Source organism: Pezoporus flaviventris, unplaced genomic scaffold (genome assembly GCF_033815535.1).
Source record: "Pezoporus flaviventris isolate CSIRO_AGI_PZ_B2104156 unplaced genomic scaffold, CSIRO_AGI_Pfla_v1 ptg000031l, whole genome shotgun sequence".
Classification (NCBI taxonomy): Eukaryota; Metazoa; Chordata; class Aves; order Psittaciformes; family Psittacidae; genus Pezoporus; species Pezoporus flaviventris.
Genome location: NW_026892579.1, coordinates 48,940,511 through 48,968,341, shown reverse-complemented (window position 1 = coordinate 48,968,341; position 27,831 = coordinate 48,940,511). Strand labels below are relative to the sequence as shown.

General features: G+C 41.6%; 1 protein-coding gene across 4 annotated transcripts in view; it reads left to right on the top strand.

Annotated features, from left to right (window-relative positions):
• The window catches only part of ITSN2 (intersectin 2), an 88,837-nt gene that overhangs the window by 58,941 nt on the left and 2,065 nt on the right, over nt 1–27,831 (top strand). For 3 of the 4 annotated variants that reach the window (XM_061460934.1, XM_061460932.1, XM_061460935.1), the window contains 18 exons: nt 84–228; nt 666–871; nt 1,700–1,764; nt 2,645–2,811; nt 2,953–2,998; nt 3,207–3,328; nt 5,068–5,164; nt 7,397–7,588; nt 21,023–21,144; nt 22,080–22,186; nt 22,793–22,976; nt 23,808–23,906; nt 24,080–24,247; nt 25,059–25,271; nt 25,961–26,082; nt 26,597–26,679; nt 26,847–26,930; nt 27,187–27,360. In XM_061460934.1, coding sequence (XP_061316918.1) covers nt 84–228; nt 666–871; nt 1,700–1,764; nt 2,645–2,811; nt 2,953–2,998; nt 3,207–3,328; nt 5,068–5,164; nt 7,397–7,588; nt 21,023–21,144; nt 22,080–22,186; nt 22,793–22,976; nt 23,808–23,906; nt 24,080–24,247; nt 25,059–25,271; nt 25,961–26,082; nt 26,597–26,679; nt 26,847–26,930; nt 27,187–27,360 — 2,396 coding nt within the window. Of the gene's footprint in view, nt 1–83; nt 229–665; nt 872–1,699; nt 1,765–2,644; nt 2,812–2,952; nt 2,999–3,206; nt 3,329–5,067; nt 5,165–7,396; nt 7,589–12,744; nt 16,041–21,022; nt 21,145–22,079; nt 22,187–22,792; nt 22,977–23,807; nt 23,907–24,079; nt 24,248–25,058; nt 25,272–25,960; nt 26,083–26,596; nt 26,680–26,846; nt 26,931–27,186; nt 27,361–27,831 lie in introns of those variants that run through there. The other variant, XM_061460936.1, reaches the window with a different exon arrangement.

The window sequence follows — 27,831 nt, the reverse complement described above, 5'->3', positions numbered from 1 at the left end:
GTTAAAAAAAAGTATTACTCTGCTTGAGGTGCTTTTAAAATAAAAGTTGTAATGTGTTCAATATGCCTGTATTCAATTTTCAGACCTCTTTCACCAAGTAAATCTGCGGAAGAATCTGACTACCAAAACATCCCTTTTTCTAGCTTGAATGTTAATACAGCATGGCAACAGAAATCAGCTTTCACTCGCACTGTGTCCCCTGGATCTGTTTCACCCATTCATGGACAGGTATATTGTGTGAGAGTGGAGAACTTGCTGTATTTTAGATTCATGTTAATGAAACTAATTTAAAGAAAAAACAATCCAAAACACGCCTTTTCTAATACAGGGTGCACCGAACAGGCTAGATGATAAAGAAGCTAGTCTGAATGCTCCACTAGTGTGCTTTGACATAATTCCGTATGTTTCCAGGGACCACTGAGCAAAAAGGCTCATGCAGTGTGTTTCATAATTCTAAAAATAATTTCCACCTGTAATTAGACACACAAGGTATTTCTAACAAATAAGAAATAGAATTGAGAGATTGTTCCTCTATTAGCAGCTTGTATACATCTAGCCCTCATTTGCTTAAACTTCAGTAAAGGATACATCAATGTCTGCTTTTTAACGCTTGCACCAGTTTGGGGTAGTGTGGTCATTCAACATCTCCACTTGTGTCTTAACAGGGGCAGCCTGTTGAGAACCTAAAAGCACAAGCACTTTGCTCTTGGACTGCAAAAAAGGATAACCACTTGAATTTCTCAAAAAATGATATCATTACTGTCCTGGAGCAGCAGGAAAACTGGTGGTTTGGAGAGGTACATGGAGGAAGGGGTTGGTTTCCAAAATCATATGTCAAGCTTTTACCTGGGAGTGAAATCAAGAAAGAGGAGTAAGTGCAACGTTTACTTTTTGTTTTATTCAACAATTCACAAAAAGAGGTGGTTTAGAGTGCAAAATTCTTGCTTTAAAGTGCAGAATATAAGCACCATTTACAATTTAAACCACGCCACTTCAAGCTTTTATTGTTTCATTCTGGCAAGTCAAGTAATGCTGGGCTCACTACTGTGTAAACAGACAGTCTTCAAGGCTCAGTGCTGTGAAAAATCAGTGGTGGTTGATTATTCATCAAGTGCCAGACTTTGTTTTAGGTCATTACTGAGTCAGCTCTCTTGCAGTGTAGCTACACTCTGCCTCTGAAGGTGTAAGTTTTTAAGTGACCTACAAATAGCTGTAAGCTTGTAAGGTATATCTTGCAGAAGTAGTGTATTTTTCTTTACTTGAAAAGATGTTTGTATCTATTCTAATGCTGCAGGGTAACTGTTCAGGTAGTAATTCAAAGTCAGGTAACTGCGGGGGGATAGCTGCACCATTGTGTGTGAATTGTTCTTTCCATGTGTTATGATGAAAGTTCTTAGAAATTCTGTAGAATGAGAGAATTCAGACAAAATCTTGAATTTGTTCTTCTTTTGAATAGCATCATTTGCAGATAGATATTCTCATCTTTCATCACATTTGTTTTTTTCTTAAGTGGTATGCCTTGGATGACATTTATCTTAAATATCAGTAATCCCTGTCACTGTTTGACAGTCAGGGGTGTCTTTGCAATTGATTCATTGGCAATACCAGCTTTGAGATAATCAAAGTCTTATCTTAATAGAGAGATCTGTTCTTGATCTGCCTTTTAGTTACACAAACCGTTGTTTTTTTTTTTCTGCAGGCCAGAAGCTATTTATGCAGCTGTAAACAAAAAGCCTAATACACAGTCTTACACAGCAGGAGAGGGTAAGACAGCATGAAATACACTACTTAATGATACAGCCTTGTTTTGCTTCATGGCATGTGAATAAGCTTAAATATGTGATGGGTTTCTGAGCAGGCCTTAATGCTTGTCCAAAAGACACAGTGCAAATGTTGATTTACTGGTACGAGATTTATAAAACAGGAATGTAAGTAAAGCTTGTAACTAATTCAAGTTGAGCATAGGCCTGGGTTTTTCTTTTGTTTTTAATGACTGCTCAAGCATTAATTTATTTCTGAAAACTTAAATATGCCTCATACCCATGAGTTCTTTTCCTGCTGTTCTCTACTGCGTTGTGCTGTACTCTAGACATGAGAAGGGAGTTTTAGTCTCCTGAGCGTGGATTGTCTGCTTTTAATCAGAAGGAAGTATATAAATACTGCTAGAGAAAAATTTGTGGGAAGCACTTTCTAAGCTTTTTAATCTAGTGTCTCTCCATGCTTCACCAATTATATTTTAATTTCACTTGTGTTTTCATTTTTGCTGTGTTAGATAAGAATGCTTTTAATCAGGTTTAGGTGTGGAATGTACATGCTTGCTGTGAAACAGAGGGAGGGTGGAATGTTTAATGCAGGAGATGAGTTTTCAAGCTGTGGTGTACAAGCCTCTGCTGATCTGCGGGATGATGGCAAGGTAGTAACTCTTACTGTGCTAAATTAACACAAACTTGTGTACCTGTAATTCAAAGTTGTAAGCATGAGGTGAGATGGGATTACAATCAAGCAAATAGCTAGGTTGATTCAAAGACTCGTGAAGACGTGAACACACTGATGAACATTGATATCAAAGATACCTGTACTTGCATATGATTTATCCTCCTCTCTGAAACTGTTGTCTCCTTCTTTGTATGTGCTGTTTGTACAGAGTATGTTGCACTCTATTCGTATTCAAGCTCTGAGCCTGGTGACTTGACGTTCACGGAAGGTGAGGAAATCCTAGTGACCCAAAAGGAAGGGGAATGGTGGACTGGGAGCATTGACAGCAGAACTGGAATCTTCCCCTCCAATTATGTCAGACCAAAGGATCAAGAAGTGAGTTTGAATTCTGAGAGTTCCGTTAAATACAGTCTCAAAATTTAAATCTCCATGTGTTTTTCTGTCCCCATGCTTAAAGTTGATGTAAACTCTGCTGTTTTTACTGTACATTAAAAGTTGATTTTTGTGTCTTTGTAGGCTTCTAGTAATGCTGGCAAAACTGGCACTATAAATAAGAAACCCGGTAAGTGTGTGATAACTTTTTAACATTTAGGACTGTTTTGTAAGTGGCTGTGAGCATTTAGGTTCATAGCAGTGTTTTAATGGTGAGTTATGTTCTTAGCTGCAAGATATGTACCAGGATATTTCTATGTATCTACCTCTTACTGTAATGAAAATGCAGTTAGTATATTTTCTTACTAACAAGCACAATTCATGTATTATCTTTTCAGAAATTGCTCAGGTTACAACTGCCTATGCTGCGTCAGGAACTGAACAGCTTAGTCTTGCTCCAGGACAGCTAATACTTATTCTGAAGAAAAACGCTAGTGGATGGTGGCAAGGAGAGTTGCAGGTAGTTATTGAATAAGAAATAATTGTGACTTGGGGCAAGGAGGTGATCTTGGGTTTAATTTGAGAAAACAACTAAGTGTGGTGTTCTAAAAGCTGGCTAGAAATCATAAATATGGTATAAACCAGATTTAGGGGGAAAGAAGGTTTTTATTTAAACCTTGGGTTACTGGGGTTTCTTGTTTGTTGCTTTGGAGTGGGCTTTTTGGTCACAGAAAACAATAAAGCTGTCAATGTGTGCTTGAGATGGGAAAGAGAGTTGTTGACTGTTCATAAATTGGTTAGAATTTAATTGGTAAAACATTACATTGTAAAATTATTGTAATGAAAGAACTGGAACTCTTGGAAGTTGGAGCTGGCAGCTAGTTTATTGCGAAGGTTGGTGATCCCGCTTTTCTCCTCTCCCCACCTAGTGATAAATTTCTAGTCCCAGGTGTTGAGGGTACTGTTACATGACATTCTTCTTAAATCATAGTTCATATTTTGACTTTTGGAGCCCTATGAATCTTGTCTGTAATAGCCTTCATCTTTGCAACCAATGCAAAAAGTTTAATCATGATCTTATAATGTCTTTTTGTTACCCTTTAGCTGAATCTGCAACATTACCCTGAATTTAAACATGTTACTTCCAGTAATGAATGCTATTTCCAGTAGTGGGATTGAACATTCAGCACAATAGAATGTCCTGTCCTCTTAGTATCAGTCTGTTGGCCTTTGCCAAGGTATTCTACAGCCACACACACTCTTGTTTTGAGTGAATACTCTTGCTAACACCCATCTTCCCTCTCCCACAGTTAGAACAGGGCTGATACAACTGTTCAGCATCAGTTTTTAAAACCAGCCTGCTTTACAGATACAGGAGGAGAGATCACAGTGAGCAAGTCAAGAAATTGCTGCACTGAGTTTCTGTGCATTAACAGCAGTGGAAAGCTTACTCACAGCATGTACAAAGACATGAATAGTTTGTATTTGAAGAAAAGTAAGCCCAGTGCTTGTTCAGGAAGAAGCCTCAAAGAATAAAAAGACAAATAAAAAAGCAGGAGAAGGGAAACTGCGATCCCTGATTGTCAGTTCTTGATAGTTTGGTAGTAGTAGACCTCAGTTTGCAGTTAGGTGTTTCTAAAATCTGTGCTCACTTTTATATCCAGATTTGTGTGTATATGCGTACTCTGAAGTATATTTATTTCTTCAGTGTGTGCAGAGATCATTTTTACCTATGGGACTAAAAAAGAAAACACTGAAAAATAAAAATCTTCTCCAAGTCTCACATGCTGCAGTAGGTAGGAAGTGACATCAAATACTTAGGTCAGGGTTTTCAAAAGAAGCTTATGGTAATTGTAACCTCTGTTGTGGCCATCTCCTCGGAGACTCCTGGCACGATGCATAAGTGGAAAGTTTGTAGAGCAGATTTTGAGCCACTCAGTTAAATTATGCACTGAAATCATTAGCTGCACTTGAAAATATGGGATGAACACAGTTGCTAGAATATATTCGGGTGCAGTTTTATTTTAATTGGATTGTTTTATCCTTAAACAGATTATTTTTTTTCTTTTTGAGATCTGTTTAGTGTTTAGTAGGTGTTTGGAATCCTGACTTTTTGTCTTGTGCTGGCATAACTGTGTGACATATTTCTTGTGGTTTTCCCAATCTATAGACTACTTCATTTCTTAATTGTGTACTGACCATTTTGTTTTAAATGTTTATTTAGTGTTTACATGTTTTGTTTTAAATGTTTATTTACAGGCAAGAGGCAAAAAGAGACAGAAAGGATGGTTCCCTGCCAGCCATGTGAAATTATTGGGTCTGAGCAGTGAAAGAACCACATCTGCTGCTCCCTCAGGTAAAAAAAAGAAAACAACCAAAGAAAGACTTTATATTGAATTTAGAGTATTTTATGTAACTGCTTCAGTTCTTCTGCTATTCTGAATTACATAATTAGCATAATACTGTATTTAATGGGCTGTGGTGGGTTGACCCTGTCTGGACACCAGGTGCCCACCAAAGCTACTCTGTCATAGACTTCCTCAGCTGAACAGGGGCAATAAAATATAGCAAAAAGCTCATGGATTGAGAGAAGGACAGGGAGAGACCACTCAGCATTAACATCGTGGGCAAAACAGACTTGACTTCAGAGAATTAGTTTAATTCTTTAATTATTTTATATTAATATATATTAATAATATATATTAATAATATATTAATAATTATAATAAATAATTAATTTATTACCAATAAAATCAGAGCATGGTAATAAGAAATCAAACCAAATCTTAAAACACCTTCCCCTCACCCTGCCCTTCCTCTGGGCTTAAAAGGACTCCTTAATTGTCTTACCTCCCACCCCCCAGCATGCAGGGGGATGGGGAATTCACGTGTTTCTGCTGATCCTTCCTCCCCCTGCTCCAGCATGGGGTTCCTCCCACAGAAGACAGTCCTCCATGAACTTCTCCAATGTGAGTCCTTCTGACAGGCTGCAGTTCTTCATAAGCTGCTTCAGTGTGGGTTTCCCCCACAGGGTCACAAGTCCTGCAGCAAACCTGATCCAGTGTGAGCTCCTCTCTCCACAGGCTGTAGGTCCTGCCAGGAGCCTGCTCCAGCATAAGCTTCCATGGGATCACAGCCTCATTTGGGCAATCCCCTACTCCGGTGTGGGGTCCTCCATGGGGTGCAGGTGGAGATCTGCTCCACTGTCGTCCTCCATGGGCTGCAGGGGCACAGCCTGCCTCACTATGGGCTGTACCACAGGCTGCAAGGGAATCTCTGACCCAACACCTGGAGCACCTCTTCTCCACCTTCCTTGCTGACCCTGGTGTCTGCAGAGCTGCTGCTCTCACGTACCCTCACTCTTCTCTCCACCTGCAGTTGCTCCTGAGTAGTAACTTTCTCCCCTTCTTAAATACATAATCCTAGAGATGCTGCCACCATCACTGGTGGGTTCAGCCTTGTCCAGAAGTGGGTCCATCTTGGAGCCACTGGCACTCACTCTGTCAGACGGGGGGGAAGCTTCCAGCAGCTTCTCACAGAAGCCACTCCTGTAGCCCCTCTGCTACCAGAACCTTGACATCCAAACCCAGTACATAGCTGTATCTGATTGTAGTGTCACTTTGGAAGGTATTGTCCTAGTTAGAACCTGGGTCTTTTGACAGACTTGACCATTCAGCAGTTGTCTGTATCCAAGAAAGGTAAAATCTCACAACTTCTTAATCAAAACAATTCTTCATAGGGTCTCTTCCTAGCATATACTATTCTCTACATACCTTACAGCAGAAACTCTTGTCATACAAAGATGTTTATATCCAGAAATCTGTGAGAATGAGCAGTGCATCTTCTATGGCAAGAGCTTTCTAGTTTTGCAGGGTGTACTAAAGAGCCGTACTCTTCTCATTTGGAAACTCCATGTTCTGAAATCTCACAGAAAACTAACAATCCTTGACAAACACCTTGGAATTACATGTACTGCTCCTTCTAGGGAAGGAGACTGAGCAGCAGATTTCCACTAGATTTTTCCATTTGAACGGCCAGGTACAAATGAGATTATTTCACAGATAATGAGCTTTTTTGGTTCTACATGCTTAAATTGTGCTGTTCTCCTCAGATATGACTTGCTTATACAACAGCTGCTGGGTGTTACTGGACCAAACTTCCCTTCAAATAAACTAGCACTTCACAATTAACTAACGCACATTTCCTCTTCCTACATTTTTTTTCTCACAAGTACCAGGTGTAAGATAATCAAATTCACTTTCTTTTCCAAGACAGTAAAAGAGATAGGAGCATGCTTGATTATATTTTATGATGTTTAGAAGTGGATTTGGCTATATGCTATACTAACTGAATCCATTTGCTACGTAAGTGCATAGATACAATAAAGTAGAACTAAAGATTATTGCCTGGCCCAATTGGAAAGAAAAGGGAGGTTTGTTCCACATCAAGATCAGATCATGTGGCACTTTTCTTATGTAACACTGTATGTGATATTGTTGTTTCTTTCCCATGGTTGTGTAAAGCACTGAAAAAAACAGCGTTAATACTTGTGTAACTATTCTGGTATTTTGTTCTTTTTTCTTCGTAGTGTGTCAAGTGATAGCTATGTATGATTACATGGCAAACAATGAAGATGAGCTTAGTTTCTCCAAAGGGCAGCTTATCAATGTACTGAACAAAGATGATGCTGACTGGTGGCAAGGAGAAATCAATGGTGTGACAGGTCTCTTCCCCTCAAACTATGTGAAGATGACCACGGATTGTGATCCAAGTCAGCAGTGTAAGCAACTTCTTTCATTTTATTACCTTATTTCAAAGGTGCATTGTTATTCTTCTTTGCATTTGGAATTTGGAGTTCCAGGCATCAGCAGAATTTATTGGTACTTTAAATACTCTTTCTTTAAATAATTTTAGTATAGTACTAAGTACTTCAAATATTTTTCTGTTCAACCTACAAACAACCATCACGTTACCAGCCAGCCTGGGGGTGGTAGGAAGAGTGCTCAGGTGAGCTAAAAATGCTGGATTCCATAAATATTCCCCTTCCAGATGCTGATGTTTGATAACTGACAGAGACTGGGAATTGGTACAGGCATTCTATGCTCCACTATAGAACTTCCTCGAGTTTTATAAAACAAGAAAAAGTGTCTGCTGTAGTCATCTTTAACTTACAAAGTAAGTTACTAAATAATCAGTTAAGTAAAAGCAGCCATAGAAAGGGTAGGAAAAAGATTCTAGCATTAGCAAGTGATCTATCCTATGGTAAATATGTGTGTCCTGGCTCCCAGCAATCCAGCTCTCATCCAATGCTGAGAAACAAGATACACATAAAAACATAGGTTAAGCTGAAAATTATCAGCAGCAGGCTGAGAACTGAACGCTAGATTATACACCTGCCTGACACTAAATTTTCTCTGCCTTTTTTGCACATGAACACAGTAAAGGTTTCTGGTGACCCACACACATGCACACCCCATTTTTTTTCCCCTTTCTTCCACCGTTATTACTCCTGAGGCACTGTGATTAAACCAACTTTTATATCAGCCCATGCCACTGGTGGGTTTGGGAATATATCTTGATGCTCCTTTGACATAACAGCCTTGTCCCACATAACAGCCTTGTCCCTTCACTTGCCTTTTTTTCCCTTGGCATCATTTTTGGTTTTCTCAGTATAAAGACACATATCCAGAAGTCTGGTTCAGTTTCACTCTTAATAGACTATAGGTAGCGTGTAGGACCAGTTTGCACTTAAGATTTGATTAACATAGGTGTGTTGTTACAGAAGAATTCACAAATGCTGTGATGAAGGTACTGCTTGGATTGGAAAGGTAAAATATTTAACCTGGGTGGCTTGTTACGGTACCTGGGTAGAATGCACCGTTCCTGAGGTTTGAGCTGCATTACATCTGTGCCCACATTTCTGGTAACACATTGATTTATTTTTTTTTTTCTCTATGTATTTTTTTTAATGCCCCTGGCCAGTGTGGCCGTGAGAACAAAAGCTTCTGCAGTTAGACTGAACTTACATTCTTTTGATCAGGCCTATCTAAATCATTAAAATGACCCTTTGAAAGTCTTGTTGTTGTTTACAACATCTCAGTTTTGAAGAAATCATGTAGACTAAACCTAGAGATTAAACTCTAACATTAAGAGTCTGTCTGAGTTTTAAAACTTTCTGAATTTTCAAAAGCTATGGAGATACTGTCTTGTCACACCGGGTGTGTTGCCATATAAAGTAATGTTGCTGAAAGTGCTAAGTGTGAGGAGATTACATACACCGCTCGTTTTCAAGAGAAGCAGTGCTTGAGACCAAGTTGTAATTGGAAACCTCTGATATGACGGCTAGGTTTTTGTCATTATTTGCTGATATATCTTTAGGGTGCTTCTCAGATTTCAAAGTTGTGGAGTAAAAATATTTCCATCCAAATCAAACTGTGCCTGTGTGAACAGAACTTTCCTTTCAAAGTATATTGGCAAAAGGCAGGCAGTGGGAGTTGGGTGAGCTGATGTGCACCAGGTCATCCGTACTTGATTGTTAAACTTTTGTCTAAGAAGTAGTCTGTTCGCTGTGAAGTAAATCTACTGGTGCGTAATTAACAAAATCTTCCTATTGGTGAATGAAGAATACATTGAATTTCATACATTTTAAATTCTCTGAGCATTTCACATGAGCTGACTTATGTATCGGCTTTGTGCTGGGATTTGCCACTCTCTTGTGATATTAAAACATACACATTTGGAAACTTCAGGGAAAGTCTTGCTTTAAGTCCAGAGCCTGCTCAAAACCAGCATGGCTTGTTAGCTCAAGCACAGAGCTGTGCAAATACTGTTACACAGATTTCACCTGGGCTGGGGTGCAGAGTGGGAGCCAGTAAGTTATGTTAGCAGTAAGCTAGTGCTGCACCACTCTTCCGTAACCAGAGAGGTATTTAAGTGTGTACTGACTGAACTTTCAAACTTCCTTGGATTTCCTTAAAATATTTTCTGCTCACTCTTAAGTATAGTGCAGCTCCTATCACTACTATTGAGAAATCACTAAGCAATTGTCCCATAGAAATGTTGATGTGGCCCTCTAGGGACCAGCTTGTGCATACGACAATATAATTTTTAAAATAGGTTGTTGTATTTTAAAGAATTGTTAGTCTGAGCATTGTAATGTTTGCCAAAGAACAGCAGTTTCTTCCACTGTCTTTCTAGATGGTCAAATATAAATGGTATTTGAAAGGGAGCAGACAGATTTGGTTTACTCAAATAGGTTTGTAGCTTAGGAAAGATCTGCTTTTCCTGCAAATTTAAACTCTGCTGTATGGACCACCTTTGTATCTGGTGTCTTACCTGACACTTACTAGTTATAGCTGTAATGGCAAGCTTCTCTAGCAAAGAGGGAACTTAGGTTAGTGAGGTGTTTCTTTCTCTCGGGTTGCTGAAATAGCTCTCTGAATGGAATAAACTGTGCTAACAAAATCACTTCTCCTGTTGGTGTAGCTGCACATCCTGGCCTAGGGTCTCCACAAAGAAAAAGAAATGGAATCAGCTAAGGGTGTCTTAGGTCTGTCAAAAGGTCTCTTACATACAGTTGTAGTTGCAGAACACACAATACTTGAGAGTGATGCTCTCAGTGACTGTGGTGATGGTTAGACTTACTTGTGTTTTAATGACATTTTAATATCCCTTACTGTAATGTTTGCACAGAATTAATCACAAGGAATCAGTAAGATATACAGGAGGTTTCAAAATATAAATAGGTATAAAGTAAAGGAATGTGCGTCATCTCATAGTCTCTGTTCTTTAAGTGCTTGTTCAGGCTGTTCAGAGTCAGATCTTTCTTGTCTTGCCAGTACCTGTCTAGGCCATGTCTACCAGGTTTTCTTCCCATTGACCCAAGGGCTGTGTAAGGCAGGTAGGTGTTGTGCATCTACCACTTCCATTTCCACCCAGTGGCCTGGTCTGGAGAGAATTTCTCTTGTTTCAGCCAGTCTGTCTGCATTAAGCAGTTGCTCTTAGAAACTTGTTCCCTCCTTCTCTCTTGCCTTTTTCAGCGAGAGAGCTTTTTTCCAATTTTTCATCTTATCCATGCGGCCAGTCTGAGCCTTGTCCTTGTAGTTTCCTTAGCTGAGATTTTCTCCGCTCAGGTGCCTCGGATGGAGGCAAGACAGGTGCTCCTGCTACATACTTGGGTGTTTTTCAGTGTTAAGAGATCATTTCACTTCTCAAAGATGTTCTTGCTGAGAGCTGGACAGCCCAGCCAGGTAGAAACACTTATGTTCAGTGTGTAGAGGCTTCCAGTTCATCTTACCTGAGATAACAGTTTCCCTTTGCGAGACTGGTCTTTCATAGAGGTGAATGTTGTACCAGTTCTTTCTACTCTAATGTACATATAATTACTGTTTCTGTTCACTCTTTTTTACTTTTCTTAGCCCAGCATTGCTGCAGTTCCTCAGCCACCTGATTTACCCCTTCAGGTGCTCAGACCTGAGCTCCTGGTAGTCCCCATAGCCTGATAAGCGCCTTCTTCCCCCATTCAAACCTGCCTGCTCTGTCTTCTGCCAGTGCAATGGCAAAAGTTAGGCTGAGAACAGATTTCTCTCCGTAGACTGTTCTTCACATGTGTATGATGATAGTGTGAATTTCCTTGGGTATAAACTTGATGTTCATAGTAATATCACTAGATCTATGTATTTTTTTCCTCCTCGAACCTTACCTGTAGATGTGACACGAGAGACATGAGGCAAATCGTGTCCTTTCAACAGCAAGGATCTGTATTTCCTCAAGTTTATCTCCATGCACAAAAGAGCATTAGGGTTCCTATCCAGTACTGTCTCGTGAATGAAGCTGTCCAATTTTCAAGGACGTTGATAGTGAAAAAACAAGTTCTGAACAGACTTGCTCATGCCAGGTGCATTTGTGTGTCTGTATATGGACAACACATTCAAAGTTCCCGAGTTATTGCCAAGTAACTTCTCTTTATGATGATGGGCTAAGAGTTTGTGGTATGGCTTTGAGGTGTTGCATGTTGCCAGTCCACATTCATTTTTTAACATGTGAAGATAATTAATTTGTTCTAAGATTTTACTCAACAGCTCCAGAATTTTACCCTTTTTACCAAGAATCAAATACAGAATAAAAGCCTTAGTTCATAGTGAACATGGTCATTCTGTATTTCTAAAACTACTTGGTAGTTTTGACTTTCTAACTACTGATTTCTAAAACTACCAAGTTTTAGAATGTCAGTCAGGCTTGATAAAGATTCCATGTGGAAATCCTGGGGTCTGGAATAGTCTCCAGATTGCCCATGAAGTATGTGCAGCTGCAGCCCACGTCACACATCTGCCTTTAACCTGACTTCGCAGTGCCTCTTCCAGAGCGGGGAAAACTCGGTTTCTGATGGGTGTATTGAGTGTGTGGTATGTCCTACTTCATGGACACATATTACAAGGTTTTAATTCCTTTCAGGCTTTGAGCAGAGTCAAACAGCTTAATTTTTGTGTGCCAATATGAGTAAATTCCAGTGTGGCTTTTCTTTACAAGTTCAGTTTGTATCGGATTTTCTAATGTCTCATTACAAGTTTCTCAGGAGAAATCCTGGCTTTGTTGACATCTCAGGGAATTTTACTGTTGCCTTTAAAAAAACCCTAGGGTTTGACCTTGTGTTGAGTCTGCATAACAGAAGTCTTCCTTGGGAAGAAAGTGTATTCAAGTCAATCAGCTACAAGTGATTTCAGAGTCAGTGATGGCTGGTCACGGGTACTGTGTGTGTTTATAAATATGAAAATGCAAGAGTCGAAGCTCATGATATCTGTTTTCAGAAAGTTGAATGTCTGTCATTCCTTTCTGACCTTTCTGTTGTTGTTCTGTCTTGTGTCCGTAGAACTCATGTGTTTCACTCTTCAAATTTATGTTCATTTTATCCTTCATTTTTTTTTTTGTTTTTTTTAGGACCCAATGTTGTCTTCCAGTGTGAAAGCTCCTCAGAGACCCACTATCCAAGTTTGACTGTAGCGTGGAGGCAGGGTGGCCAGCCCTGCTCACATTTCTCTTGACACAATCTTTTGCTTCGTTTGAACGTTAGATCCAGTCAAGAAATTAGGTTTTTGTGGGTTTTCTTATAATCTGCACTTACAGTTGATTTGTACAAGCAGAAAGGATAGTGGGTCTTTGTGTGGCTTTCACTGCTGTTCATTCTTGTTTCCTTTAGTATTTTTCTTCGGTATTGATAATCGTAGATCATTAGCATGCATATCGAGTTATCGTTTGTATGGTGGGATTGCAGACACACAAAGACCCACTATTTGCACAGTTTGTTTGAGCTGTTTTGAACGGGCAGTTGTGTTCTTTCAATGTTGTAATGTACATACTTTGCAGAATTAAAATGTTCATTGATTACTGTTCTAATGGACTTGATTTAATCTCTTGCATATTAAGCTTTTAAAATTGACAGCCTACAGGGCTCATCCAGAAAACAAACCCTACCTGTCTCTGCTGCTGATAGTCACTGTGATTACAAACATGCTACAAGATCTAAGATTTAGATCTGGTGTGGTCCATCCAGCCTTTTAATACCCTTTTTAACTGGGGAAAGTACAATTAAGCATAGAACAGAGGATATTTTAATCTTCCTTCACAGTAGTACTATCGCAGGAATTCAGGTTGTTTTGGCTCTCTATGTCCTATCCCTAAATAATCTCCTTTAAGTACTTTATTCTGATAATTCGTATTTGCTTTCAGTTTTAGGAAACCACAAATATGTACTAGTTACTGCAGTAAGTACTTATACTCTGTGCTACTAGGCCCTTTCCCCGCCCCTTTTCTGCATTAAATAGTTAATGGTACTAGAGAGTTTTATCTGGTTATGGTCTGCCGTGACTTAAATAAATACTATCTGAAAGCTCCTGCTCTTTCTGTTAAATAAATCAGCAGCCTGATGCATAGGTAATCTTGGTAAATAGGTGTTGCCAGAAAAGAAACACTAACAGATACCTGGAGCTGAAGGCAGAGCATTTGGGTTTAGAAATGGAACTACACTCCTCAGCTCAAAAGTGATCCTTAAAAGTAGTTGTGGCACGTCATCAGTGTGGTCCAGTGAGGGTGCCCGTGTTCTAGCAGTCTGGGGGGAAGGAGGGACAGACCAGGACTTCAGGACTATAACCCTGATACCCCTTTAAATAAAAGAATTAATTTAATAGCAGACTACTTGTCTGTTTAAATAGTTCTGTGCTCCTGTAACAACAGGAGAGATCTAGTAGACATGATATTTAATTTAGTTGTTTTTTCTGAACATGGTCATGAAACAGCAAAGGTCACTTATGCAATCAGAAATGTTTACAAAACACTGCTTGTTTACTATATACATACATACATATATATATGTATATATATGAATGAATGTTGTGAAGGTACTATCAGGAAAAGGTTAGTCCAATTGCAGAGATTTAAAAGCCTTTCTCCAAAATTTCTATGTTATGTATTTAATATATTTGATCAAATAATGTATATGTGCCCTTTACTTCAGAGATGTATCTTTTGTGCAATACAGACTACAGCAATGTGCCTACATAAAGCTACAAATGGATTTTTATTCTGGATGTATTTTGTCTAAACCAGTATTTTGTTACAGAATGAAATCATGTTATTGTAGGCAAATAATGTGCTAGATAATTCCTCAGGTGTTCTAGCTGACTTGATTTCCTTATGAAACCTTAAGTATTTGTACTAAAATATGCTCATCACCCTGAATTGCCTTCTCTGAATTTCTGAGTTTGAAAGCCAGTTTAATGCAGGCTGAAGTGTGTTGTGCTACACCAGTGTCATCAAGCAGCCACAGTAGTTTAATAATTAGGTGATCTTATAAATTATCCCATTTCTATAAAGGGTTAACCTGCGGGATTTGAGCCAAACTGGTTTTCCGATGCTCAGTGACAGTTCTCCTTAAATACCAAATTGATACTAATGTCTAAAAAATTAAAACCAACTTTGCATCCTATGTGGGATGTTCTAGGAAATAGTTATGTGGCATTTGCCAAAACCAGCTGGCATTCTACTTGTTTTTTAACTGATACAGTTGAATTTTAGGGTAGTGTTGGGTGAAGTGTCATCAGGTAGCCTTATTACTGGGTATGTAGATATGAGCATTGATAATTACTGGAACAGCTCCCCCTCAGTTTGAACTGATGAGTATTGAAATGAAGCATTTTGGGCTTTCACGGTTACCTTTTCATGTCTCAGTATTTACCCAAGTACGCTCTAAATTCTCCAACTGTGATAATAAAAATAACAGTAATAATACACCTTAATAATGCTGATTGAAAGAGGTATGGCCCCTGCCTTCAGTAGTTATCTCTGCTGCAGATGTCTGCCTAATACAGCTCAAGCACAGTCACCCAAGAGCTCTGCTCTGCCAGTGCACACTGGTGCAGAAAGAAATGAATGCATACATCAGATCATGCTGAAGGTGTATTTAGGGCAAGATTATTTTAAACTGATGTCCCATATCAATGAAGAGGTGTCGCTGATAGAAGCTGCACTTAAATCAGACCTCTACCATTTAAAAAAAAAAAAGTCTGATTTAAAAATTGTGGTTTTTTTCTCTGGCTGTGTGCAATCCACTCTCTTGGTGATAGAAGTCCATAAAGTGAGTTCAGCTGTCATCCCAGCTAGTGCTGTAAAACTAGTGTTGAAGCATTCATCCTGTATTTGGGTGAGAAAGGTTGGCTTTGGAACTAAGGACAAGGTGGAAAACAGAGGTTTTTGTTGAACCGATGGTCCCCAGTCAAGAGCTGAGAATCCACATGTTGCTCGTAGCTAACAGTTAAAACTGAAGCCAACCAGGAGAGCAAAACACGATGTTGCCTGCAGTGTAATACTGCTTAATACTGTTTCTTGTGGGCCAGCAGAGAACAGGGGCCATGTTGTATCTGGGAGTAAGAATGTAAACGATGCTGTAAATGCACAAAACCAGTTACTAAACACTTCCTAATTTTGTAACTGTCTAGTTTGCATAATGGACCAACAACCTACAAAAGCTTTTTACAGAAGCTTAGTTCACAGAGCTGAGCTCCTGCTCCAGCAGTTGGATCTGTGCAGGACAGTTGTGCCACCACCAAGACCCAGTTGCAGGGCTGGGGTGTGCGAGTAGTCAGTGACAGTGAAGGGCTGTGAAAGCATTCAAAGCACTGTCGTAATGTCAGTGTTAATAACATTACAGTTAGGAGTGCAGAAGACATAAAGCTCTGTTGGATATTTATGCCATCCCAATGCTTTGTCAGATCATAATCTCTGTGTGATTTTCTTGAGTTGGGTTGACAACACCTGTAAATAAGTCTGCTCGTAGGAATGCCGACAAGCTGTGGCCTGTAGTACTGTTGGGAGCTGCTACAGGGCAATGCTACTTTAATGTAATGAACTAATAAAACTGCTATGTAGTGGTGTGTGCTGCCTTAAAATCTCTTGCTGTTCTTTTCAAGCTAGAGTATTGATGTTTGGGGTGGTTGTTGCAACATGCAAATGCTGGCTGTGCTTCGCATGAGGCAATTGTTTGTCTGTTTTTAAACAAAGTTGTAAGATACCTATGCAAATGCGTTTTATTAAAGGGACACATGAAAGTTTGTCTGTTGTGGTTTTTTGGTCCATCTCTTGAGGATTTTTTTTCCACACCTGAGTAGCTTGGTACAAGCATTTGTTACCTGGTGCGGTGAAGGAGTGACTTGATTTTGCTTTTCACCTCTTGCAAATTGAATCACATTTCTTCAGAGAGAAAAAAACTGCATTTGTGGATTAGGGGAGACCGGATGAAAGTATTTATTATTTTCCCAGGGCCTGGTGGAAGCTAACTTTTCCATGGCAAAAAAATTATTGGATTAGTTCCTTTCAACAGGTTTCGGTAGGCACAGAGGCTACTGACAGGCGTACAGTGCAAGTGAGTTAGCTGTATGTGTGACAGCAGAGACTGTAATTTGGCTGTAGGTGACCTTCCATGATGCCATCCGCCTGTTCTCTGGCTGGACTTAAAGGGATGATTTTGGTGCCAGCCCATGGTACTTAAGGTGAGGTGTAGTCTTTCTATATTAACCTGGGAAAATAGAGGCAGGCAAAACAACCAATGTGCTTTTTCCAGGCACATCAGCTGGCTTGAGCTAAAAAAAACAAGAAGGAAAGAAAAAAAATAACTGAAAAAAAAAAAAGCCCAAACCACAACCACCCCATTCTCCCTCCAAACAAAAAACCCACAGCCCAACCCTGAACCAAGCTATTTCCTTTTCTACATGCTACCCTCTACCCTTAAATAGTTTTCACTGGTGACCCAAAGGAGCGATGGCTCTGGTACAGGCACATCCTCTGGGACCTTCTTGCCTGTGAGGGTGGTGAGGCCCTGGCACAGGTTGCCCAGAGAAGCTGTGGCTGCCCCATCCCTGGCAGTGTTCAAGGCCAGGTCAGACAGGACTTGAAGCAACCTACTCTAGCGGAAGGTGTCCCTGCTCATGGCAGGGGGTTGGAACTGGATGAGCTCTGAGGTCCTTTCCAAACCAAAGCATGCTGTGATTCTATTAATCTGTGACGAGTGCCTGAGCTCCTGTTTGAGGTTTAAGATGTCTTTCCGGAGCTATCATTTTTAATGTGTTTTTTCATTGTTCATTGATTGGGGAAGTTTGTTGGGGAAGGGGACAAAGCAGTTGATGCCCAAGCAGATCTGGGCATCCTTGAAAGCCTTTTATCCATCTGGCTTTTACCTCAATTCTCTGGAATTGGCATTTAAGAGAAAAATTGTAATTCATTCCCCCTTTTTTAACAAATTAAAAAAGGATTTTTTTTTTTCAATGGTGGTAGGTTTCATTCATCTTTCTTTCATTGGAGGAATTCTTTTCTACAGAAAGTGCTATCCTTCCCCTTGAATGTACTTAAATCCAGAACATGTCAGTATTTGGAAGGGTTTTCTATCCGTTCCCCATGCTTTTCAGGCAGTTGACTCTCCTGCAGAGGAGAGCATCTTTTGACTCTGAAATGCAGTAGTTTTTCATGCAGGGCTAGTTATGTTAGTAGGGAGAAAGTATTTCTTGTTCAGGTATCTTTGGAGAGGGACGCACAATTTTAAACACAACTTTAAAGACTGGGATTTCCTGTTTATAAACTCTCCAGCTTGTTTTACCCTGCCCTGGTGAGACAGCTGCTTCCTCATCTTGCAGAGCAGGATTTATCACAAAAGGAACCGTGGTTACAGATGCCATCTCTCACTTGCCATGCCCTCTGCTTGATAGGTACTAGACACTCACTACTTGCTCTGTTAGATGTTGTCAGGAGGGAGCTCTGCAGATCATGCCGAGATTGCCTGAGCTGCCCAGCAGTCCCCTGCTCTGGCTGTTAGGGGCAGGCTGGCTTGCCCTCCCAAGGTCACATAAACCTCTTAGCCTAAGTCACCAGAGGGAGCTGAGCTTCCCACTGCTTTTCCTCAGCAATTTGGGGAGCTTGGGATGAAGCTTCCAAGGACAGATTGGATGGGGCTTGGAGCAACCTGGTCTAGTGTGAGGTGTCCCTGCCTGTGGCAGGGGGTTGGAACTGGATGAGCTTCAAGGTCCCTTCCAACCCAAACATCTTGTGATTCCATGATTCAGAAGAAAGAAACCAAACCAACGGCTTTCAGCTGTCAAAAAAACAAGGCGGTTTTACTGCTTCCACACTCATTCCTAGCTGCTAAACTAGCAGAAAACCAGTGTTTTCTTTTTCCCCTCAAAATTTGCTTGCTGTCAGGTAAGTGTCAGAGTTGATGCAAGGAAAGGAGGGAACAGGAATGTGGGAGGAGAATGAGTAGAAATGTAGATCCACTCTTTCCATACCCCTAAGCCACTACGGCCACTTTGGGAAAACATTGGCAAACGCATCGTAGGTTGTTTTATTGTGTCTCATTCGCCTTTCTTCTCCTATCCAAATGTGAGAATTCACCCTCTCAAATCAGATGTGTGGATTGCATACTGGGGGGTTTTATACCAGTATCATTAGACCCATCAAAATCTGGGATGTTTTCACTAGTGCTTATTTAAGTATGAAATAGCACTCTCCCGTTCATCCCAAAAGCTGATAGTCCAAACACAAGGTTAGCACAAGAGCCAGTTAATTTAACTGCATTTCTGTAACTGGTAATGAGCTTACAAACCAAATCTATTTTAAGAGCATAAAAAAAGGCCTGTTTTGCTTCCAGTGTTTGCTTCAGCTTTAAGCAGTCAGCATAAGAGAGACACAAAGCCAAGCATAGGGGTTGTTGTAACGGCTGTGATAGCAACAAACAGCAACAGGACTTCAGTCTAACCCTGCTTGGTTGCAGGAGAGCACCTTGCAGCAGGAAAAAGAACCCCAAGGTCAGTGCTGAGACTGCCAGATCTAGACCGTAAAGTCTGATTACTGTGCAAGCCCTCAGATATCCTAATATCTCGTGTCTTGGGAACCAGATGGGCTTAAACTCAGTTGTGGGCAGACTAGAGAATGATCCTAGAGTCCAGAAGTGTTACTTATTGGCCTCAGTCCGTCTTAATGGATTGAGATACCAAGCTTTATAGGAATCACTTTGATCTGTAACATTACTCCTTATTCTCATCTAATTTTGGCCTGATTGTAACTTCGGGAATAACTAAGGGCAGACACAGCATTCTGCACAATCAAAACCACTGCAATCCCTGATCTTCTCATAAAAAATGGCATTTTTTCCAAATCTTGTCAGAAAGTTTAAGATCCGTGATCCTACTTAGGGGTATGAAACAACTGAAGAGTCCCGACTTTAAATCTAGCTCTTGCCTTTACTATTTTACTTCCTTTTGGTGTTCAGTTTCCCTGTTAAAATACTTCGAAGGGTATCGTAAAGCTTCATCTGACAAGTGTTTCTCATCTGCTGAAGGCTGCTGGTCCTTCAGAGCAGCTTGATGCTGGTGCAGCAGGATGCGCACCAGCCTGTGCGGTTCCCTATTAGGCCCCTATCACATCAAGTTTAGCTAAATCTTTAGTGTTTCTTGGTTCCCCCCCCCTCCAAAAAAATATTACTTAATTACATTAATTAGAGCAGCCTTCCCATAAGCAGATTTATATGTTGCCAGTTAATAGAATAAATACAAGTTCTAGTGTTCTAGACATGTTAGGGTGACAAGGGTCAGTGACCTGCAGCCCCTCGTGCTACACTGCCTTCCAGGACACCTGTAAGTTTTCAGAACGTACCGTTCCTCTAGAAACACTGGATCTAAATGAGTCCCTGCGATGTCTTCCTGCTCTCTGCAGAGGCCACAGTTCACGTTGTATTACAGCCTGAAGCCATCTCTTCAAGCTGTAGCTGGATGCCCTTAAATGCTCTGTGATTGCTTCTGTTTGTCATTTTTCCCCACCCTGCCACTTGGCAGTACCCTGCTCGCATGCAGTGGCAGACAAAGGGATCAGAGTTTGACTTCTGTGCTCTCCTTCACCCACTTAAACGTATTCACCACTTTGTTTTTACCAGTTTTTGATTCAGTTGCCAAGTCTCAAACGTTGTCATGCTTACTAACATGTCTGAGTAGAGACAAAGCAGCGTGAAGCTGTAGGGTCTGCACATCACTACAGAAAACTCAGGCTTCATGTTGCTGAATGTCTGTGTGTTCTGTGCATGATTGTGACTGTTCACACTTGATGCATAAGAATAATTCAATGTGTTTCAGGTTCATTTTGTTTCTAAATGAGAAGAAAAAGTTGTGCAACTGTGAAGTTACACAACTGTAATGTTATGCATTCTAACTTTACAAGTTTGTACGGGTGGTTTGTGTCCTAAATTAAGAACCAAAGCAGGGTACCTTAGAAATAGGGTAGAGATCAAAGGGGCAATGTCCTAAATCAGAACCAGATGCATTTTAGCTGACTTCATCTCCCCGTAGACATTGCATAAGGCAAGAGAAAAATGAGTTTTGAAACTGTGTATCAGAAAAGGAGAAGAAATGAGAAAAAATGTGAGACGGAGGGGCAGGAAGTCGGGAATTCTTATTCTGCACCACGGTACAAGAGCAAGGGATGTTCAAAGAAATGAAAAGGTGACTGAAAAACAGCATAAAGGGGGAGGAGGCTGGTCACTGCATCACTCAGTATTGAAACCCATTCCTGCTGCGGACAGTGTGTGTAGGCCGAACTACAGGCTGTTCTGTGTAGATGCAGTTTTGTTAATTCATCAGATCTGATGGCCTGAGTGGGATCTAAAACACTGGCTTTCTTTTTGTAGGGTGTGCTGATCTCCAGAGCCTTGACACTATGCAGCCGATGGAGAGGAAAAGGCAGGGCTACATTCATGAGCTCATTCAGACAGAAGAAAGGTATATGGATGATCTTCAGCTCGTCTTAGAGGTGAGATGTCTTGGATGTGAAAATGCATTTGGAAAAAAAGCCACCTCTGTCCTGATGAATAATAATGAAGGGATTCACATGGATTGTGAAAGGCTTGAGGAAGAAAGGTGTGTGAGCACCTCCCTTTCTAGTGTGTGTTACGTGGTTGTACACCAGGCAAAAACGCCACATTGTGAACGCCATCATTTTACCTGGATCTTCCTGTATTCCAAGTCCTGTTCTTAGGACTTGGGCTTAGTGAGCTCACTTGGGCTTAGCGAGCTTACACTTGAGCCCTTAGTCCAGGGCTCAGTGTGCAGGTGATGGGCTGGGCCAGGGTGTCTGGCAAAGCTGAATAGACTCATGACAAGCTGTATAAGCACCATGAAAGTTTATTGTCTCCCTTCATCTCCAGTTTTATTTCTGGAAGCACGAGCACCTCAGTAGGCAGGGCAGGAACTGGCCAGCATTAGGTGACCGTGGGCATCTGATGTGACCTCTCCGTATGAATCAGCTGTGTGGTGAAATGTTAAAGGTGTTAAATAGACTGAGTTACACACGAATTCTGCTACCCAGAGGTAGTGCACTGGGAGGCCCTGGAAGAGACTGTAGCTTTGCACATAGGTTTGACTGCCAGTGCTCTGGAGATGACGTTGGAGGGATGCCTAAGTGGAATTTGTGTAGCAGTTGACTCCACAGTCAAGGGAATGCTCTTTTGCTTGCAAGTTCTACTGCTTGTCCCTGCTTTGCAGATGCTGATACCAGTGTCAGAATGAGATCACACACTTAGGAAAACTAGCAGCAGCTGTCACAAGTGCCAGTAAGGAATTGCTTTTAACTTTGGAGAAGTTGGACACTGAGCATTCAGAAAAAGCAAAATCACTGCTAGGCTGACCCAGAGGCTGGGCTGCTCTCGCCTCTGAAGAGCTGCTCACCTCTCTGATTTTTGGCTGCAGGTTTTCCAAAAACCGATGGCTGATTCAGGCTGTCTCACAGAAGGAGAAATGGGGCTGATCTTTGTTAACTGGAAGGAACTCATCATGTCAAATACAAAGCTACTGAAGTGAGTACATATCTGCATTTTCATGTTTTCCTCTTCATCTTCATTCCCTTGTTTCGTTCCCCAGGAAATTTTCTTCATTTACAGTAACTATTTCTGTCCTTGTCTGTTATTTCCTGTTCATGCATGTATTCAGAACAGCTAAATACATTCAGATTACCTCACAAAGAAGGAGCTGTTAGGAGGAGGGAGGAGGGGGGAAGGAATAAGCACAAAGAACAGATGCATATTTGCTGTAATAACTTAGAGCCTACAGAAAAAGCACATGCACAGGAGGCATTCTTCTCCCTTTTTGGCAAAGTAACCTTCTGCTCTGTAAAGATAGAGACAAAGTGGCTAATAATTCATAGAAATGGGGTGCTGGTTGAACGTAGAGGTTGATGCCAGTTGTGTCAGAAACAGCATCTCAGTCCCACAGACCCCCTCAGGCTCAGCGGGCTGTGTCGGAGACTGCCTGGGGGTCCAGGCTGGACCCTGTGCTGCCCGGAAGCGCCCGTGCCACGGGAGGGAATTCACCTCAATGGCTCGCATGGTGGATGTTGTGAGGATCTTCATTTAGGCCTCGCAGACTTGGCAGCCAAGTTGGATGATGATTGCTTTCCTTTTCAGAGCCTTGCGAGTGCGTAAGAAAACAGGAGGAGAAAAAATGCCAGTGCAGATGATCGGGGATATCTTGGCAGCAGAGCTCTCTCACATGCAGGCCTACATTCGGTTCTGCAGCTGTCAGCTTAATGGGGCTTCGTTGCTGCAGCAGAAAACTGATGAAGATGCTGATTTCAAAGACTACTTAAAGGTATCTTACTCAGTAGCTTTTGTGCCTTCCCCTTTCCTCAATGACAGGAGCCCATTTAACCAGCATTGACTGGAGCAAAATAACCCAGAAAAGTCTGTAAACAGCTAAGAACTTGCCAAGGTGTATTCGTATGATGACCATGAGTAACACTGTGTGTGCTTTTTATTTATATACCTGTCTTTCTAGCTAATTTATTTCTCTGTTTCTCATTTCATTGCTTGTTACGTCAGGGTAACACTAACCCCACAAATTATGCTGCCAGTATCTGCACCTTCCCAGAAATTCATGCTGGCAGAAGGGGTAAGAGTTTGTGGAGCTGAAATAAAAAAGCTGTTGTTCTGAATGCACTTGGAATTCAGTGTGTCTGAGCAGTGGGGATGTAGCTGGGGCCAGAGGTGTGCCATGAGCATCACAGGCGGGCACACAGCAGGAGTAAGGAACTGCTGCCATGCTGCAGCTGATGCAGTGGCTTTGAGACCATGAAAGCAGAGATGCCAGAACTGTTGACATCAGTCATTTGTTTCTTTTATGGCTTTGTTTTGTTTTCAACCTGAGTGGAGCCTGTAATGCCAAAATAAAAGCTGGAACAGTTTTGAATGTAATGATTCTGCATGAACAATGACGCTACGGCTTATGCTGGCAAAGCGTCCAGGTACAGTGACAGCTTTCCTGTTTGTTCTAGATATGACTGTTGTTTGCTTTCTGAAAAACCTAAGATTTCTTGGAATGCCTGGAAAAATGAATCTGATCAGATAGTTTTTAGTGTGGTGAGGCAGCTGTTTCTGGATGAGTAATGCAATGTCTCTGTTAAATCTCTGGGTTGCACCACAGAAACTTGCCTTGGATCCTCGCTGCAAAGGAATGCCCCTCTCCAGTTTCCTCCTGAAACCTATGCAAAGAATAACCCGCTACCCTCTGCTCATAAAGAGTGTGAGTACCCTGAGCAAGGTTTTATGGGTGAACGCTTTTGAGTTTGATCTTGACAGCAAAAGCAGAAAAAAAAGCCTCGTCCCTTTATAGGGATTTCTCTGAGAGCATGGAGGACTATTACTTGTGCTTACCTCTGCTTTTATCTTGCTTTCTCCCTTTTTGATCCATACCAGATCCTAGAGAACACTCCGGAAAATCACCCAGATCACAGTAACCTCAAACTTGCCTTGGAACGTGCGGAGGAGCTGTGCTCTCAAGTTAACGAAGGGGTGCGTGAGAAGGAGAACTCAGACAGGCTGGAATGGATTCAGTCCCACGTCCAGTGCGAAGGCCTTGCTGAGGTAGCTGTGTTGGCGTGCTGTATGGCAGAGACTTTTCCAAGTCAGACTGGGGAGGGAATGGGAGTCCTTCTAACATCTCCTGTTGGAGAGTGTTCCACTGGTGAGCTCTTGGCAGAGAAGCTTTTATTAAGCTCTGGGGTTTGCAAGATTTTAGCAGTGGAGAAATCCTGATTATCGTCTCAAAACTGGTACCATTAAAACCATTAAAGGAACAGAAATAACTGATCTCTGAAGTTCTGTTCATGCTGAGTCAGGTGTTACTAGGTGGAATTTAATATAGTGTCTATTTCCCAAGGTTTTCCTTCATGCAGAAAAGTCACAGAAGCCCTCAATGCCAGATCCTCAAAGATAAGTGGGGTTCAGGCTCCTGTACCTTTCAGGGCAGCCTTCAAAATGAGGTGTTGTGACAGTTCTTCACTGGCTTATAAGGAACCATGACATGACAGGCCAGAAAGGTCTGTCCTAGTTCCATCACCTAATCATGCACCTTTAAGAGGTGACCTGACTGTAGACTCTGCAGGCTCTTCTTAAGCAAGGCTTCTGGACAACAGAAAAGTGCCATGAGGTAAATGCCGTCATCCAATCAGACCCATGTGTGTGGTGTTGGTAAAGCTTAAACTGCTTTAAGCTGGGAGTAGTGCTGATACCATGGCAGATCATAAGACAGTTTCCCTTTTCTTCATTTGTAACTAAATTCATTAAACAAAACAGATGAGCGTTTTGAGCAGCTTGAGCAACCTCTGCTGTGAAGAGGAGCAGGAACTGATCTCTGCATTAACTTGTTGCTGCTAATGTGTTTTATCTCTCCTAGCAACCTGTGTTCAACTCCCTCACTAACTGCTTGGGACCACGGAAACTCCTGCACAGTGGCAAGCTGTACAAGGCCAAGAGCAGTAAGGAGCTGTATGGCTTCCTTTTCAATGACTTCCTCCTGCTCACCTATATGGTTAAACAGTTTGTATCTTCTGGCTCTGATAAACTGTTCAGCCCCAAGTCCAACTCCCAGTTCAAAATGTACAAAATGGTGAGTGAATCAAGGTGGTCATGTTGATATAGTGGAACCTGGCATTCCGATGAGGAATGCTGTTCTCCTTGCTAGGATTAGCCGCCTGGCCCTGTCTAATCATTTGCTGTCCTATGGGCATGCATGCCGTTGGCTTAGTCCCTGGAAAAAAGGACAGGCTGCTGTGTCCTAGTTTAATAAGCACTTCCATCCATTTTGGTGTGAAAGGGCAGAAATAGCATCGTGCCTGAGCAGCTGTGTTCAGAAGCAGGGACCTTGACTTAAGTTTGTACAAGTTCCACAAGAAAATACCTTCTTTAGAAATTAATACGAGGTGCAAGACTTTAAGTCCTGTGTCTACACAGCGCGTGTTCTCCAGACTCTGCAGCTGGGGAGATAAGTTGAAGGGCTGCTTTCCAACAGGGAACCTGAGAGATTCCAGGATTTCCAAACACCACACTGCAGCTCTGCTTACGCAGTCCTGCCCCTTTCACAAAGCTTTCCATCTAGGAAGACAGAATGGAGTGTATCACCTGAGTAGTTTTTCTGTCATTCTTTTCTCACATCCTTTACACGGAGATCTGATTGTTCATCCTGTGTCCTACAACTTTCATTTTCCCTGCAGTAATACAGTGTACTTAAACATCCTTGTAGGGTTTCCACTTACTGTCAGAGTGATGCTGCCACACTGATGTTTGCTTTTCTTTCAGCCTGTTTTCCTTAATGAAGTCCTAGTGAAATTGCCCACAGACCCTTCAAGCGATGAGCCAGTTTTCCACATATCGCACATTGACAGAGTTTACACACTTAAAACTGACAACATTAATGAGCGGTGAGTAGTGAGAATGTAGATCTTAGCTGAAACTTGTTGATGATGGCTGTGGGTTGGGTTTCCAGCGGGCAGACACAGGGGATTTCTGCATTCAAGAACAGGGTTTAGTCTCTTGGTTAGGAAATAAATTCGTTTGACTCTCGTTTGAGTTTCAAGTTTTCTCTGATCTTTGTTCTGCTTGGGCAGCGGATTCCAGTCACATCTACTGCTCCTTGATGTTACAGTTGTACAGAAGACTAGTTTAGGGCTGCAAAGTCCAGCATCCCATAGGATTCTTCTCTAGTCCTGGTCAGTCTTTAGTATAACCCAGCATGCTTCAATAAACCAGCAGTTCCACTTACTTCATTTAAATCCAAAATCTCCATTACTTTAGTCTTTAAACTAGCTTGATTTCTGATGCCTCTGAAACCCAGTGGGGGGAAAAAAGTGTCAAAAAAGACTGGAGCAGAGTTGCTGATACAGAATAATTTCCTGCCTGTGGTATGACCCTGACCATAGGGATTACTCTTTGCAGTACTGCCTGGGTCCAGAAAATCAAAGCAGCATCCGAGCAGTACATTGAAACTGAGAAGAAGAAACGTGAAAAGGCTTATCAAGGTACCTACCACATTCTGTATTTCCCTGTCATCCATGTGGACACGTGGGCAGGGCCTTTTCAGGAGGGTGCCACAGTGTCTGTGTAGGATCTGATCTCCCTCTTCAGATCTAGTGCCGTTTATTACAGTTGCAGGCAGTCCATTTGTTTCTGACTTCTTTGTTCCCAGCTCGCTCGCAGAAAACCTCAGGAATAGGACGTTTGATGGTGCATGTGATTGAAGCAACAGAACTAAAGGCCTGTAAGCCCAATGGTAAGTGAAGGAATAGTGTCAAATTGCTTTTATTCCTGAAATGCATAGAAAGGCTTGCTACAGCTTCTGAACAATTTAGCCATTAACTTAGCTTCAGAGGAGTGAGTGAGGAGCCAGCTCTGTGCTGCTGTAGAATATATGGATTGCCTCACATTTTCTGGACAGTAGTATCGATCGATGTGTATCCAAGCAGCATCCAGATGGGGAAGGAGGTTTCTATACCTCAGAGGTGTTTCATGGTTTGTTCTGTGTCTAGGGAAAAGCAACCCATACTGTGAAATCAGCATGGGCTCTCAAAGCTACACTACAAGGACCCTGCAAGACACCTTGAACCCCAAGTGGAACTTTAACTGCCAGTTCTTCATCAAGGATCTTTATCAGGATGTCCTGTGTATCACCATGTTTGACAGGGATCAGTTCTCACCTGATGGTAAGTGTGGACGTTCGTTTCAGGAAAGGAATTCCTTTTTGTGCCGTGGGCTACACAGTTCCTCACCAGCAGTTCCAAGAGCCTGTGTGATTGCTTCCTGAGAAATGTTGTTTAAAAACAACACCTCCTTCCTCAGAGGTTCAGTAGCCTTCTGGAGCCAACAGCTCTGGGCAAGTCTGATCCCACTTTTGTATTGGGCACAGAATTGTGAGACTGGGGATACAAAGAAATTGAAAGCAGAAGTTTTTCTCTCGCACTGTAGGTGCCCAGAAAGAAAGTGCTAGGTTACATTTACACAGCAAGAGCTTGATAAGCTTTCTTTTTTCGCTTGAACACGGTTTTGGCAGCCAGTTGCTTCTGGTACTCTTCAAAAGGTTAAGTGCTTTATCAGAGCTCTGCCACACAGTTGATTATTGCACATTTGCACAGTCCTGCCTTGACCTGAGATATCCTGCATGTAACTACAGCTCA